Source organism: Pseudochaenichthys georgianus, chromosome 17 (genome assembly GCF_902827115.2).
Source record: "Pseudochaenichthys georgianus chromosome 17, fPseGeo1.2, whole genome shotgun sequence".
Classification (NCBI taxonomy): Eukaryota; Metazoa; Chordata; class Actinopteri; order Perciformes; family Channichthyidae; genus Pseudochaenichthys; species Pseudochaenichthys georgianus.
In genome coordinates this window covers 19,722,355-19,739,648 of record NC_047519.1, presented here as the reverse complement: position 1 = coordinate 19,739,648, position 17,294 = coordinate 19,722,355, and the positions used below count along the sequence as shown (strand labels likewise).

The window sequence follows — 17,294 nt, the reverse complement described above, 5'->3', positions numbered from 1 at the left end:
GTGGAATAAACATGTGGCTGATCAATACGCTGAAGCCAAGAATGCTTTTGGGGCCTGGGTCCAGGCAGGAAGGCCCAGAGAGGGGCCTGTCCTGGATCTCAAAAAGCGTACACATGCTCGATATAAATATGCAGTTCGTTATGTCAACAAACATACAGAAACATTGAGAGCGGACTCTATGGCTGAAAAGCTCCTTCATAATGATGTGACTGGCTTCTGGAAGGAGGCGAGAGCTCTGAACAGGGCCAGTACATCGTTACCGTGTACCATAGAGGGAGTATCTGGAGCCCATAACATAGCTGAGTTGTGGAGGCAACATTACTCTACTGCACTTAATTGTGTTAAAAGTGACTACAAAGTTGGTAGTGTTGTGAAAAGTGACACAGTGGGAATCACAGCTAAAGAGGTTTATCGAGCAATTGCACAGCTCGCTGATAACAAAGCATGCGGCTCTGACCGAATCACTGCAGAGCAGCTTAAACTGGCGAGCCCGAAGGTTGCAGTTCTTCTTGCCATTTGTTTTACCGGCCTCATGACTCATGGTGTGTTGCCGGACTCCATGTTGACTGTTACCTTGGTCCCTGTCATTAAGGACAGAGCGGGCAAGGTAGCGAGCTTGGATAACTATAGACCAATTGCTCTAGCCAGTGTGTTATCCAAAGTCCTGGAAAGAATTGTGTTGGATAGACTATGTTCTTATTTATGTACCTCAGATAACCAGTTTGGCTTCAAGGCTAAGCATGGTACTGAGCTATCAGCTATGCTTTGAAGGAAATGGTAGAAACATATAGAAGACAGAATTCCACTGTTCTGATTGGTTTCATTGATGCCTCCAAGGCTTTTGACCGAGTTAACCAGGGCCGGCCCTCGGCATAGGCAGTATAGGCGAATGCTAAGGGCGCATCAACCCATAGGGGGCGCCGAAAATTGAAAAAAAAAAAAAAAAGTTAGAAATAAAAAAAAAGATTTTTTTTTTTTATTTCATAACAACATAATTTCCCGATTTTGGATCAACAAAGTACATCTTATTATCTTATACTAACAGAACTACGCCTATATTGCATACAGCACCCATACATTATGGCACACACCAAAATCAAGTTGAACTGCCCCAGTCCCAGTAAAAACCAAAGGTTTATGTGAAATTGTTCTTTTTTTGAAATAATGGTTTTAGTGTGCAATTATAGGTTTTAATTTTGTATTTGTATTCATTTAAAATAAATCAAACTCCCAAAAAACGTACACAGCTTCTGTGTGCTTTTATTAACAATTGGAATTTACTGTGTAAGCGGCCGCGAGAGGGAGAGCTTTAGAGAGCTCTCTCCTGAAAGACTGAGAGGCTCTGATAACCTCAGCTCAGTGAGGTAAAGGCACACCTTTATATGATCATTATAGTTATAAAAAAATAAGAGAACAGGTGAAAAACAGGTATAAAATACTGACAGTACAAAAAAGTTGTTATTAATAAACTAGAATACAGTTTCAAAGGGGAGTGATTTGTAAAATATCCATAAAGAAAAAGAAAATCTGCTTACAGTTCTGTTTCATATGGGTGTTGAGAGATGTATCCATAGATCTCCTAATGTTGCTCTCAAAGTGCACCAGATTGATGCTTTTAACTTCAATATAAAAAAAAAAGTCTTCCCGGGGGTGCAGCCCCCCCCCCCCCCCCCCCACTTAAATCATGTTCAAATGGATAGGAAACTAAATACAGTTGCACACATCTTGTGTCAATATCTTTGTTTTTGTGGTCATGCCACAACCATGCACGTGCGAATCATAGTGAGTGTCTGCATTTTGGGGGGGGGGGGGGGGGGGGCAGCTAAAATCTTGCCTAGGGCGGCAAATTGGTCAGGGCCGGCCCTGGAGTTAACCATCATAAACTGTTTTTAAAATGGAGACAAAGGGGCGTGCCTAACAGTATAATTAGGATCCTGGCTTATTGGTATGCCAACCAGAGCATGCGGATCAAATGGGGGAATGCAGTCTCGGCGCCATTTGGTGTTGGTAATGGAGTCCGCCAGGGGGGGCTCCTCTCACCGAGCCTTTTTAATATCTATATGAACGATCTATCAGATGATTTAAGTGTCTGTAAAACAGGGTGTGTGATTGGTAATGTGATTGTAAACCATCGTATGTATGCCGATGATCTGGCTATTGTTTCTCCTAGCAGTGCTGGTTTTCAACAGTTGCTAAATGTTTGTTCTGATTACGGAGTCAAATTTGACGTTAAATACAATGCTAAGAAGAGCGCTGTAATGATCTGCAGAGCAACAGGGGATAAGAACCTTTGTTTTCCAACATTCTACCTATCAGGGCAGACCGCTGTCTGTTTGCTGTAACACTAAGGCCCTTTCTCATTTCTCTAACTCCCCTCCTCGACTCCCCTCCTCGACTCCTATCCTCGATACTTAGTCCCGCCCACAGGAGATGCGAGCAGAGGAGCCGAGGAGGGGAACCGAAGAGAGAGGAGGGGAAGCAGCAGGCGGTTAGAGAAATGAGAACTCCTCTCCTCTGAGCGGTCATTTTAAAGAGACGTCCATTAATGATGACAGGAGGCACAGCAGCCCTCTGTCTGATGGACAGATGTGTTCATGACGACTTATATATTTACTTTGATTTGCGGACACACACACACATATATAATATATATGTATATTTATATAAATATAAACAATTTCAGAATCAAACAGAGCACTCATAATAACGTAACACTATCAGAGACTGGATATATCCCCCCCCCCCCTCTCTGGTCGCTACAATGAGGAAAATAAATTACGGGCCAAAAGTTTTATTTACAAGTATTAAAAGTAAGCAGAGGACACCAAACCAACTGAGACCTGTCTGTCCGCTGCATCTACACACACACTGTACCACACACACCTACACCACACACACGCATATACAGCTCTTAAAACAGGCTACAGCCGTTGTGTATTTTATTGTGAAGCACTAAATGGTTTTAGAAAAATATCGACTCTTTGTTTGTAGATATCTACTAAACTAAAGCAAATAAAGAGAGTAGGCCTGTTATACTGAGTGATATATATTATACACACTGCTCTGCTTTCGGCACGGACCTCACAGCTGTTCTCACTGTAAACATCGCGTCGCGATGAAAGCAGTTTCTAAAATAATATCCAGGGGATGCATGCAGAGCTGTCATTGGCTGAGATAAGTCCGGCCGAGCGTCACGACTCTTTGAAACATCTATGTTGCCGGAAATGCATCCGCGAAGGAGCCGTGGAGGACCGTGGAGGACCCATCAGTGTATCCTCGGTTATAGCTCCTCCAGAGAGCCTCCTCGACGCTCGATGCTCGGTCCTCGAAGTGCATTGAGAGAAATGAGATGTCCTTCAACATGGCGCGCTGAAATTCATTTCCGGGTCACTACCGGAGGAACGAGGAGTCGAGGAGTCGAGGAGGGGGATTTGATGAAATGAGAAAGGGCCTAAGTATCTGGGACACATCATCACAGATGAAACGGCTGATGATGATGACATGTATAGACAGTGGCGTGTCTTATATATACAAGCCAACATGTTGGCTAGAAAATTCTCTTGGTGTTCAGATAAGGTTAAGGTGAACCTCTTTAGAGCTTATTGCACTCCTCTCTATACTGCCCCCTTGTGGGTCAAGTATAAGAAGGCGAGCCTCCGGAAGCTCCAGGTTGCATATAATGACTGTTTGCGTATACTGCTTAGAAAACCAAGGTGGTGCAGTGCAAGTGAAATGTTCTGTAATGCACGAGTCAACACGTTCCATGCTCTTTTGAGAAATCTAATGTACAAATTCATCTGTCGATTGAATGTTTCTCATAACTCTGTCATTATGCTGCTTTCAAATCCGTGTCTCAGTGCTGCTGTACGATACCAGTCACCTCTGTGGAAACATTGGTATAACTGCCTTTTTTAATTTATATTTGAGTGTTGTATGTTTTGTAATAATGGACCAAGAGTCTCTTTAAATAAAGATGATGATGGTGATGAGTATATCTGAGATAGAAAACTCATGTACTCTCATTTGGAGTTGTAGGATGAGTAAAACACCTCTCTTGGCCACCGCTTTGACCTTGTTCTCACAGGCTAACTGAGCTCAAACTGTCTCTGTTCTCAGGGAAGTTCTTAACTGGGTGAAATGACCTGAAAGTAAGTGGCAGCGATGATAAGAGCTGGTTGAAACTGGACCATCCTTTATCAAAGGAAAGGACATAATGCTGTCCCACAATTCCCTGCAGCATCATCATTTAAAGACACCATTTCATTAATGATGGCTCAGTTTCCCTGGGAGCCAACATGCTTATTCACAGGACCCTGGAACTGGGTGTCATCAATTACACCTGTAGTTTTTCTGATATGACACATTCAATGTCTGCTGTCAAACAAGATGATTCCTAGCATTCCCTTTTTGCAGTCCTCAGCCTGTTCAATTGAACCTTTGTAATCTTTGCTCAGTGATAAACAAAGATCCTGCCCCCTCAGGTGTGCTGTAGTAATCTGACATTCTGCTCCGTTAGGCCGCAGCTCTTCACTGTACTGAAGCAATCCGAGTGATAAAAGGAAGAAAGGGAAAAAAATGGAAATGTCGACATATCCCCCAAAAATGGTTTAATCCAAAGAACAGGTTAAAACTGTAATCTACTTTAAAAATGATCGCTATCCTCTGTAAGTGCATCAAGTAACCCTCCCATTGAAAAACGTGTTGGTTTGGGTGTTTGGAAAACAGCAATTTGAGTTAAATGGGAGCTCAAAATGGAGAACATATGTATTTTAAAAAGCATTAGCAGGGGCATAGCCTCAGTGTCTGTCTGCCTGCCTCTCCTGCAGTCTCTCTGTTTTGTGAGACTCCTCTGGTGATTCTGTTCCTCAGAAGCAGGCCTGCAACCTGCTTGGGGACAGGCTCCTTACCTATTTCAGAATGCATTGTGTTGTTACACTGTTGCAGAAACACTTTCAAGCTCCCACTGACTAATGTGCCTTCAGACCAGTCTACGCTTCAGACGAGCTGTGTGAATACGAACATTCCTCAGCGGCAGAGAGGGTGCTGCTGATGGTAGCCACTAATGATGTGTGTGTGCATGCATTCGTAAGGTTGAAAGTATGATTTCTCAAGTTTAGACCGTCAACAACATAAACAAATTGAGTGCTGCAGCTGGATTGGATTCAGAGCTTTCCTTAATGACTCTAGCCACTTACAGTATGTGCACATAAATGATAGAAGCCACCCTGTGAAGTTGATGTGTCTGACAAGATGACTTGTGTTCTTGTTTTATTATTTAGTCATGTTGCTGCGTCGTAAATCGAAACGAAAAGGGCATTTCCTTTCATTGTGTATGCATTCATATTCATGCAGTAAAGCTTGACTTGTGCACTGCGAGCTGCTGGAAAGGATGTTCCCACTTCATTGTGCATGCTTTTCTAGACAACAGAAATATTGACATTGATGATGTTGTTTGTTCGTGCCCTCTATTTCTGTCACTCAGTCCTGAACCTACTCCACTCTCCAAGAAGCACAGCGAGGAGGGTTGGGGGTAACAAGACAAGAGATTAAGGGTTAATCAATCAGTCCCACATTAGTACCACAACTCCATACCACAGCAACATGGAAACGTTTGTTAATATTTAAAGTGGTGGATTTTTTTTGCCATTTCCCTGTGTGTGTGTGTTTGTGTGTGTGTGCGTGCGTGTGCGTGCGTGCTACTGAGCCGTAGAAGGAAATCTAACAAAGACAAAAACAATCTGGTTGTTGTATCCTTTCCTGCTTTTTCTCTCTGTGTATCTTACATGAGCAGATATGCTCCTCTCCAAGGAAAATAGATTGATGTTGGATGTTAGTTTATCGGAATCCTTTAGACCTGCCTGATTACAGAAAACACAAATGCAATGGTCATAAGAGGAGCAACAATAATCCACCAAAGTTGCTTTAAGGCCCTCATGCAATGTCGGAATAATTCCTTTGTGATGGTGAAATAATATTGCATATTTTTGATTAACTGGAATGAATCAGCCGAATACATTTGTCAATAACAACACATGAATCCTCATGTATATCTGCTAATTATTTATTAATTGCAGTCATTTTTCAGGCTTAAATTGATTGTTAGTTTTAGCTTTAACACATGTGTTTCTAAATTGTGTGGAAGGTATGTGTGTTGTACACGTTTTTCAGATAGTCAGAGAATGTCTGTGATGGCTTCTAAAAAGACGCCAGGCACTCCACAGCCGTGTTTGTCGCTCATTGCGTGTGTTTAATGAACAGCTCATTAGAGGGAAACCTCATTAGCAATCTAACGACAGGGAGCAAATGATTCAGTGAAGGGGAATGTGTTGCCTCTCTCTCATTGAAGCTAGAAAGCCGAGGAGCGTTCAAGGATGTGCCTCCGGTTGCATCTGCAAGCTCGGAGTAAACATCCTCATCTGCATCTCTATAAACATAATCCTCCATGGAAAAAGGCTCCTAACCTAAATAAGACCCCGAAAAGAGATGTAGTTGCCAGAGTAATGTATTTTTAAAGCTGCCCTAATTTTATGTACTATGAATAACCACAAATGTTTCCTTTTTGAAAGCATGAAGTGGACATGCACTGTAGCATAATAACACCCTAACCTCTCTCTCGTTTACAGATCTGTGACAAGGAATGGCACTATTATGTGATCAACGTGGAGTTCCCTGCAGTCACACTATTTGTGGACGGTGTTACCTATGAACCCTATCTGGTGACGGATGACTGGCCCATCCAAACAGCAAAGATTGATACGCAGCTGACTGTGGGCGCCTGCTGGCAAGGTCAGTGTGTGTGTGTGTGTGTGTGTGTGTGTGTGTGTGTGTGTGTGTGTGTGTGTGTGTGTGTGTGTGTGTGTGTGTGTGTGTGTGTGTGTGTGTGTGTGTGTGTGTGTGTGTGTGTGTGTGTGTGTGTGTGTGTGTGTGTGTGTGTGTGTGTGTGTGTGTGTGTGTGTGTGTGTGTGTGTGTGTGTGTGTGTGTGTGTGTGTGTGTGTGTGTGTGTGTGTGTGTGTGTGTGTGTGTGTGTGTGTGTGTGTGTGTGTGTGTGTGTGTGTGTGTGTGTGTGTGTGTGTGTGTGCAGAAATCTGTCCATGGCATTGAAACTGAAAATCAGTCAGGAATGTGACTCTGATATTAGATGATGTTGTTTGGATGGTTTACAGGTATAGTTGCTCTTTATGTAACAGCCTTTACAGCTGGTGGCTTTGATATGTGTTTCCTTCACATTACATTAATTAATAGGTTGATAGGTCTGTTTCTCCTTTAAAGGGTCATTTAATGATATACCTTTTACCACAAATGAAAAAATACTCTACTTAGACCTAAGTAGACAGGACTGGGAAGAGATCATGCAATTAATGCACAGTGTTATCAAATATAATTACATTTTCTTTTGCATAGCCAAACAGCCAGCAAAGAATGGCAACATATGGCAGGACATTGAAAGACTGTATGGAAAATGGCACAGAAGCCAAAGACATTGAACATTTCATTTACAGTATTTACAGTACAAACAGACAGAGAAGAAGCAGGAGACTTTGTGTTAAGATAAATAAAGAGATTAAGATTTATGCCCCAGGGCTGCAAGTATTTCTTCTTTGAAATGGAGAGGCACGATCCGAGTGGGTATTAAACGGGAAATTCTGCGGGGCAGTTCCAGCGGCAGGGAACGAGAGCGAGCAGTGATCACATTTGAATGAATAAGAGCAACATGTTTACGACTTGAATAATTATATAAAAGGTCTTTACAGGAGGGCAGAAGGAGACGGTAGTGATCCGTTCTGCAGCTTGCCTAAATCGCGCTCATAACACTCAACAGTATCACCCAATGCTTGGATCCTGATGGCACTTTTTGCCGTCTACATTTCTTTTCATCCTGTGCCTGATTGCAATTTCCTTTTTGTCATCATCATTTTCCTCCTTGCTTCGTACAGGCCTCTCTTTCTGCCTCTTTCCATGAATCTCTGATTGTGAGAGAAAGCCCTGAAGGAAGGATTAGCTTGAGTGAATGGAGGACAACTTTGCCAGCTATTACAACCCAATGAAGCCGCTTTAAGCTTCACTAAGCCGCAACTGATAACTTTGCAAGCCATTAGCGAGCAAGATTGCCTTTCTCTCATTTCTCCATCCTCTTTTCCCCACAATCAACAACATAATGATGAGACGTGTGGCATGAAAGGCTGTGTTTTCACTGGCCCGAAAGCAAAATAGAAGACGTGTGTCAACATACAAGGTTAAAAAGCTAATGGTTTTGTTGGGGGTTTATTTTTTAGGAAAAGAAAATCTGTTTGCCATCTTATTTCATTTGTTGTAGGAAGTGGGTGTGTAATTTCACAGCAACATCACACTACAGTATTTAAATATGTTGCCAAGGAAGTGCAGAGCAGGCATTTACAGGCTGGGGTAGTTTGATGTTGATAATTAAATGTCAACAAACAGCATGTTATCAGTACGTTTAATATTAGTTGCCGCTAGAGTATAAGGACATCGTGCTACTATTTTAGTTTTAGCACACAGTGAAATGAGAAAAGTCAAGATACATAATCTAATCTACAAGCGCTATAATAATTAGTTTTTACAATGATTGTAATCCTGTTGACCTTTACGGTTTTGACTCGTCAAAGCTGGAGAAGCATAGGGATAATATTGATTTTATTAAGGCTCTGTTGCATTCAGCTTGCAAGCAGAATAGAATAGTCAAGGAGCTTAAAGAAATACAGCAGTTATTTTTTGTTATTTAGTTCAGCGGTTAACAACAAGTTATAGCCATTTTATAGTCTTGAAATATCAATCCTTTAAATTATATAAATATATAACAAAAATGTTTTTCCTTTACGCCGAGTGAAAATGAGCAAAATTCTGAAGCAAGTCTTAACAAGCTATTCAATATAAATTAGCCCGGAGTGCTTATTTACAAAAGATCATATGTGTTAATGCTCACATATGTAAACGTATATGAAAGATCTGCAATGCATTGAGTTGTGTCCTTTTCCTCCTCCTCTGTGTTGTTATGCATTTCCTTTTTTTTATGAATTTATCAAACTCATACTGTCTGCAAATCGACACACAGGCAATCCGAAAGTTCAGTTTTGTTGTGAATCAAAAAGAAATTGTCTTGTCAAAAACCTTTCAACATGCATTTGTCAGGGAGATGAAGAAAGAGACTTAAAGGGCAGAATAATGATGAATATTTCTTCATATGGAAAGAAAACGAGGTGATGGAAAATGTTCCCCACTTACACCTACTGTCGTCACTTAAACATAGTATTTACCATGCCTCTGTTAAAAATGGGCATTGGCATAAAATAATCTGAATTATAAAGCCTGTAATAGTGCAGATGGGTTGTTCATGCTGTTTGTAGTTTTGCCACTCTCACGGTGGCTGATGGACAACAAGGTTTTTTCTATTTCAAATAAAACCAAAACTCTTTTGAATCATCTTTAGTTAATTTACGTTTTGCAAGTTTGACATCAGATTTGTTCATTTTTAACTGGCGGTAAGGCCTAATGGGAGCACGACATTGTTCCAGGACACCTTAACTATAACTGGAGTCATGTCTCCCCTCAAATATTTTTGTCCCGGAGGGAACTTGATACATCCAGCAGCATAGACGATATATAGATATAGATATATAGGCTACATATAGTATAGAAGTGAGTGTTTATAGTAAATAGATAGGAGAATTGTATAGATCTAAACCGACAGAGAGTTAGGACTGAGAGACAAAAATACAATTACAAATCCATCTGATACTTCAGCACCGCAGACAGGGCCATGGATTTATCTATACGCAGCACAGCTAGGCTTCTGGTATTTCCAAATCATGGTCTGGATCATAGATTCTAACATGTAGAGACCTTAATATATAGCCTCACTGTCCAACAACAGTTCGACCAACAGCATCTCTTGTTTCAGATGGAAAGAAGAATAATATCAGTGACTGTTTACATGCACAAAAGAAACAAGGCTGAAAGAAGGCCGTAATATCCAATTCTGTGTGACCCATGTCAAATACAGAATATTGTCATATTCAGAATATATTACTGTGCATGTAAACATAGTGATTGTCTTGTGACAAATAAAGTATAGAATTGCTCTAGGAAACTTAATTACGACTAGGGTTGGGTACCGAGAACCGGTTCCGGTTCGGAACCGGTTCCAACATTTCGATTCCAACGGCATCATTTAGACATGTGAATTTCGGTTCCGCTTTTCGATGCCTGAGGAAATGTTTCTAGCCGCTCTCCGTAGCCTACTGTATTACTGCGGCGGGGCGGGAAATGTAGCGTTGTACCTACATTTCCTACAGCGTAACCTGAGACCAGGGCCAGCCCATCGCACTGGCGTTATAGATGTTCGCCTAGGGTGCCAGATCTGTGGAAGCGCTGCACTGACAGCTCTGGGAGGGAAACAAAATGTTTTGACCGTTGGTGGTGCTCATCCTAATGTTCGGCCTTGATGCAACAACATTCATAATTAAGTAAATGTAACACCCTTTTCATCCCGGTTACACATTTCATTTGCCCTGTACGATGGGCGCTGTAAGTGATGAAAATGGGGGATGTTGGCTTATCTGGCAACCGCAGCTCACAGCCAAAGTGCGAGTGAGCGTGGGAGCGAGCGAGGGAGAAAGGGAGGGTGCTGTTGTTATTAGCATCTGGTGCTAGCTGCTCTAACGGAAGAAGAAGATGTTTCTACAATGATGTGGAAGAGAGTCCTCTCCAGTCAGACTAAAGGAGGTAAAGGACTCTGAGGGTTTAGATAGTTCACTTTAGTCTAAGTTATCTCAGTGGGTCTCAAACGTTTTGATCACAATTTACGTAAACACATATTTCCAAGGCACTCCTTTATAATTATTGGGATTAAACAGGTTTGAAATCATTCCAATGTATACTATAGGACAGTAAACCAGACATATCGTTTTAAACTGGAGAGATAAAAAAATATGCATCAATAAAATAGTAAAATATATGGAAGCCCATTTCCGCCACTTGAAAAAAATAAAATCCCCATGAAAAGTCATAATTATGAGATAAAAAGTCATAATTATGAGATAAAAAAGTCGAAATAATGAGATAAAAAGTCATAATTATGAGATAAAAAAGTCGAAATAATGAGATAAAAAGTCATAATTATGAGATAAAAAGTCATAATAATGAGATAAGAAGTGCGCATGCACTGCAGTGGCGCTGTCTTCAAAGGTCCCTTCATCACCTTGCTGCTCTCCACCATGCAAACGGCATCTAGTCCTAAATAAGGTAACTATTACAAGTGACTTTTGTAAATGTTAGATGTTACATATAGCCTATATTGCAGCTAAACTACAACAATGCAGTTTATAGCTTTGACATTACTTGTTCATAACAGGTAATGTCAAAGCTATGGGGAATGAGTCCTTACCCCAAGTGAAGGAGTTCAAGTATCTCGGGGTCTTGTTCTCGAGTGAGGGAACAATGGAGCGTGAGATGGGCCGGAGAATCGGAGCAGCGGGAGCGGTACTGCAGTCGCTTTATCGCACCGTTGTGACGAAAAGGGAGCTGAGCCAGAAGGCAAAGCTCTCCGTCTACCGGGCCATTTTCGTTCCTACCCTCACCTATGGTCATGAAGGATGGGTCATGACCGAAAGAACGAGATCGCGGATACAAGCGGCCGAGATGGGTTTCCTCCGCCGGGTGGCTGGTGTCTCCCTTAGAGATAAGGTGAGAAGTTCGGTCATCAGGGAGGGACTCGGAGTTGAGCCGCTCCTCCTTCGCGTCGAAAGAAGCCAGTTGAGGTGGTTCGGGCACCTAGTTAGGATGCCACCTGGGCGCCTCCCTAGGGAGGTGTTCCAGGCACGTCCAGCTGGGAAGAGACCAAGGGGTAGACCTAGGACCAGGTGGAGGGATTATATCTCTTCGCTGGCCTGGGAGCGCCTTGGGATCCCCCAGTCAGAGCTGGTTGATGTCGCCGGGGAAAAGAAAGTTTGGGGCTCTCTGCTGGAACTGCTACCCCCGCGACCCGACCACGGATAAGCGGGAGAAGATGGATGGATGGATGGATGGATGGATGTTTAGTGAAAGGAAAATTACAAATACCAGAAGGAAATCTTATAGCTCTGTAACACCTATTTGTTTTTAGGCTTGACCCTGCATACATATACAGAACAAATACAAACTGTCAAAAAGTTCCTCGGCTGATTTTATACTGAGGTTGGGAAAAAATACAGGATAAGTTCTGTCTAACTTTCCGCCCCGAACCAGCTTGTCTGTGATTCTGAGCGGTAGTGAATAGATCCTGCTGTTTTAAAGCATACCAGATGCTGTAATGTTGTTTACATGGTTATTGCAAATCATTTGACTCCTAACTGTTCTTGGAGAACATGAACTGCATCCTAAAATGCATCATCACCAGTGACCGCCCTCAAAGCTCCAGAAGATAGACATGATATGACACAGTGGGCTGTTGCTCTGATTAAAAGGTGACGAAAGATCTTAATGCAACCAACATATCAATAATCTGTGTCGGAGACAAGTTACTAGACTTTTCAAATGTTAATATAGTAGTTTACATAATAGTGTAAACTCATTGTATTATATGTGATGCTGTTTGATGCAGATTGTATGAGAAGAACAGCATTATCCCATTGTTAGTGGAATTTGCAGCAGAAGTCTCCTGCTGCCTAGCATGCTGAAGGCACTTGTTTGACGTTTCTGTGACAGGATCTTCTCTCTCAGCCGACATGTTGAAACACCCCTGTATGATTCACATTGACAGAGCGGAGAGAGTAGATGCCTCCAGCCCCATGCTGGCTGCTACTGTAGCTGCTGTTCTCAGTAATATCTGCTGTTACTGCCTCTCGTTCCCCTGAGCCCCGCTGCACAGAGTAGTTCAGGAGAGGAGGAGAACATCCAGGCTGTGTTAAATTAAGTGGGTTAGTAATCTCAGACAACAAACTAAATTATTTAATCAACTTTCAGGCCCTGAAGAACATCAGTATGACGGTAAGGGGCCAATTTACAAAAGGATTGTGTGGCTTTGAGGGGCTGCTAAAACTGTCCAAATTAAACAAAAGGAACCGTGTGAATCTCAAAGCAAGTGCAAGGGCTGAAATGCACCCCCCACCTGCTTTGCCAAAGAAAAAAGCCTCTGGTTTCTAATTTGAACATATTTAAAATAGTAAACATACAGACACTTAGTGTAAAATTGGCCCTTTTATTAGCCTCATTGCAAAAACAATCCTAAACTGATGTACATTTGAGTGATGTCCGTTAAAAACTCATTTATTAGAGTGTAGTCATTGCATTGACACAGTTGCACTGTAACAGGATGCAATGACACTTGTTTCATGAGAAATAAACGAATTAATTCAAATACATGGGGACTAAAGATTGAAATAACTGGTGAATCTTTGCCTTGAGCGTAAACGCACACAGCATCTCTCTTAAATTGGAGGCTTATCGTTTCTACTGCAGGGGGATCGCTGCAGGTATTTAATTAACTCAAAAACAAGCCTCAAATGTCTAAACTATTAAGATAAAACAATTTAATTAATATTTTTCCTGTTTTATTTCAACCTCCCGGAAATGTGTGCTGTGCGGCGCAGCAGAGGCGTATATGGCAAATACGAATGAAAGAGAACAATATAGTTAATAGTTAAATACATTTTTGAAAAGCAACAGGGTTGACTTAGATTCTTATAAAGATTTCCAGCACTTAACATAATTAATTGTCTTGTGTTGTGAAATAAAAAAATAAATGTGCTACTGTATGCTGAGTTGTATGAAAACAATTTCCCAACAAATTGTAATTACACTTCATATTTTAATAACATTTTAACAGAGTTGTATCTAAGGTTTAAAGTAACATCTGAAAAGGTGTATTGCTTTTGCTATTCATTTAATAAATTGACCTTTTGAATATTGTTGTATCGAGATAGAAATACAGTATGTCCCTAATTATACAGTCAATTCAAAAGGTGTGCAGCAATACAGTCAAGGAACATGTCAAATGTGTAGTTTTGAAAGAGGCCATTAGAAATATTAGATGTATACAGAACAGTAATACAAAATGTCAGCTGGGATGCATTTTATTCTGGTGAAATGCACATGTTGGAGACTTGACCTGACTGGAACATCATTCCCAGGCCTAGACTTAGTCAAAATGTTTAAGCAACAGCTGACCTAAAAGACACACCAGTGGTTCTCAACTGGTCAGGCCTCGGGAGCCACTTTGTCATTAAATCGTGACCCGAAATGTTGAACCACTCAAATCTATTCAACAAAAAATGGTGCTGTAATACGCTTTTCAGCATACATTATCAATTAAACTGAAGTACAGTGAGTGCATATATCCCTTCACAGAACTAAAGTAAAAAGGTTTAATGAGATGATGGAATCAAAGGTGAACTGCATAACATAAAAAGGCACACATGCTGAAAACCCAACCCAAGAGGGGGATCTGGGGGGATTCTCTAAGACAATAACCCGACATATTAATAATATTTTATGCCATTGTTTGTTTTTCACTTTGTTCTGAAGTTGAACTTGCTGCTCCTCAAAAAGAGAAGAACAAAGAAGAGATAGACTGTGTGAATTACTTTAAATTGTGGGTAAGGGTAGATAGCCCCCATTGTTCTGTGACCTGTCAATCATCAAACCGGGGGTCATATCTCATTATGTGTTCATTTGGATCTGAAGTTGTACCCATGGATGTATAAAGAATAGTTCTACCGCAAAGTTATTCTCCGTGGGGACTTCCGGCAACAATCTGGATTCTGATTGGCCAGAAGAATCGAAAAAACATCAGCAAAGATGTTTTATTGAGAAGATGATCACCACATGACAGAAGTTTTCAAAAAACGTTTATGGTCTCCGGTACTTCCAGTCCAATGCCTATAGAGAGGGGAAGTCCCTCCCCGTCCGGTGGGACTCATGGGACCTTATTTCGGAAAAAGTTTGAAGTCAATGGAGAGAGAAAGATTATCTTTTGATCCCGTTTGAATTGTGCCACGAAATTACACATATGATGTTTGTCAATCTTAAATAATAATTTTCATGTCAAAAAAGTCAGTTTGTTGTAAAACTGTTGAAATATAAGACTATGAAAAATACGCAACTAGAAAGACTACAAATCCTATAATCCTGGTCCCGACTAACTCCCCTTGTGTGTATGTACAGCAAAAAAAAAGAATTTCAATTTATTTTTGAATATTTTGTGCGACCCACAAGTTGAGAACCACTGCGAACCTTTATGATTTAGTGGACATTACACACTTAATCAGAAGTGGTGAAATTGCACTGCAGGGCAGAGCCGGCCATTTTACTCTGAATAAAAAAAGTGCTCTCTTAAGATGTCATGGTTCAACTGAATGTGTGATGGTGCTGACCCCCACAGACTGCAACACACACACACACACACACACACACACACACACACACACACACACACACACACACACACACACACACACACACACACTCAGTGCCAATGTGTGCCTTCCATTACGGTTCCATATATTTAGCATGAAGGGATTTATTTCTCTCACTCCTTGCTGCAGTTGCAGAAAAGGTCAAGCACTCGTTACATCCGTCAAACTGGTACTACTGAGTCAATACATCAACCTGACAGAACGTGTCAAAGTATCTGCTTTATTGTCAGGTGTTAAATATATCAACAAATATTGCCACCTGTTCTTAAGTAGCTTCTTCTCTTAATTCAACATTGTTTACCAAAAGCTCTCACGAAAGGATAAATGTTGGTGTAGAAAACTAAATCCAGAGATGTAATCATGAGCATTTATTTTCATTTTTAATTAGAATTTACAGGTTCAAGCTTAATGACGTCCATTTAAATAAAAATAAAACACCCTTAAATATGTTGATTTGAATTTCACTTGAAATGTGGAAACCATGAAAAAACAATGTCTTATAATTGTATTAGACTGTATTCAGACCTGTAAGCAGCATGCTTCTTTTCTTACAAACTTTGTGAAAAATAACTTCTAAATACTTCATAACCTGCTATCCATTTGGGTCATGTAAGCTGTTTCTGAGAGATTCACAGATGTTATTTTGGGAAAAGTATGCTTGCTTTTTCCTTTGAAAACTACATAATGCATGTTGTTGTCTCCGTTACCCTGCAAAGGCTCAGTAAAAACAGGTTTGAACCCAAAAGCTTCACTCTGAAACCAGGCCTGTTAAATATAAAGTTCAAGTTGATGTTAGGTCAGGCTAAAGAGCACAAGTCCAAAGACAGGCAGGAGACAGGGACAGTTTCATCCCACAGGCCAGAAGACTATTAAACACCTGAACTTTTGAAACAACATCCATAACATTCATCTGGCTGCAACTTAGAAATTATTTATCTAATATATCATATTCCAATCACTTGTGACTCTTATTGCACTATTTCACAATTTTACAATTTTTCTCTTTATATTTACTTGCACTATTTTTTCTGTTTTATTGTGTTGCACTGTTGGAGGAGCCTGTGACCTAAGATTTTCATCGTCATAACTACACTGTAGCTATGTGTGTATGACTAATACAAGCCTTGATCCTTGAAGAAGAGCCGACGGCCTGGCAATAATATATGTTGATATATGTTATGGGACAGTGGAGGTGGGAACTGGTGTGATTTTGTGATGGGGGTTACTGAAGTGTCTGAGGACAGGATAGATGTTAGTAGATGGCAGGGGGGGAGGGAACAAGGAAAATGTGAGAGTAGGAATTGGCCGACATTGTGACATTCCCAATCTTTATCTATCAAACTGACCTTTTTGCCGCACCTCTCCTCTCCTTTATTCCACTTCTGTCCTTTACCCTCTCATATGTCACTTCTCCCATTCTCCTGATTGTGTTTCTCTCCTCTATCTCTCGCTCTAGGGGGTGAGGTAGGGACCCCGAGGTTCACCCAGTATTTCCGTGGCAGCCTGTCAGGTCTGACAATCCGACCGGGCCGCATCGAAACCCAGAAAGTTATTTCCTGTTTGCAGGCTTGCAAAGAAGGCCTTGATATTAACTCCCTGGAAAGCCTCGCCAAGGACATCAAGGTGCATGGAAACAAACCCACTCAACACTTAAAAATGTCATGTCGATGTGGCACAAATCTGCTCAAATCGTCAATGTTTTAACGAGGATTTAAAATAGTTCTCTCCCTGTCCAAAGAAATTGGGATTCAACATGCTGTTCCAAAAATCCTCAATAAGTGTTTTAAATCACACTAAAAAGTATTACAATACTTAGTACGTTTTACTGTAAGTACTGCCTTACATTTTTCAGCGTTCCAATATTTTCATTCATTTAATTTCACAGA

General features: G+C 41.0%; 1 protein-coding gene across 1 annotated transcript in view; it reads left to right on the top strand.

Annotated features, from left to right (window-relative positions):
* Nucleotides 1-17,294, top strand: part of clstn2a (calsyntenin 2a) — a 55,629-nt gene that overhangs the window by 26,230 nt on the left and 12,105 nt on the right. Inside the window, exons 9-10 of the mRNA XM_034104849.2 lie at nt 6,624-6,786; nt 16,865-17,031. Coding sequence (XP_033960740.2) covers nt 6,624-6,786; nt 16,865-17,031 — 330 coding nt within the window. The remainder of the gene's footprint in view (nt 1-6,623; nt 6,787-16,864; nt 17,032-17,294) is intronic.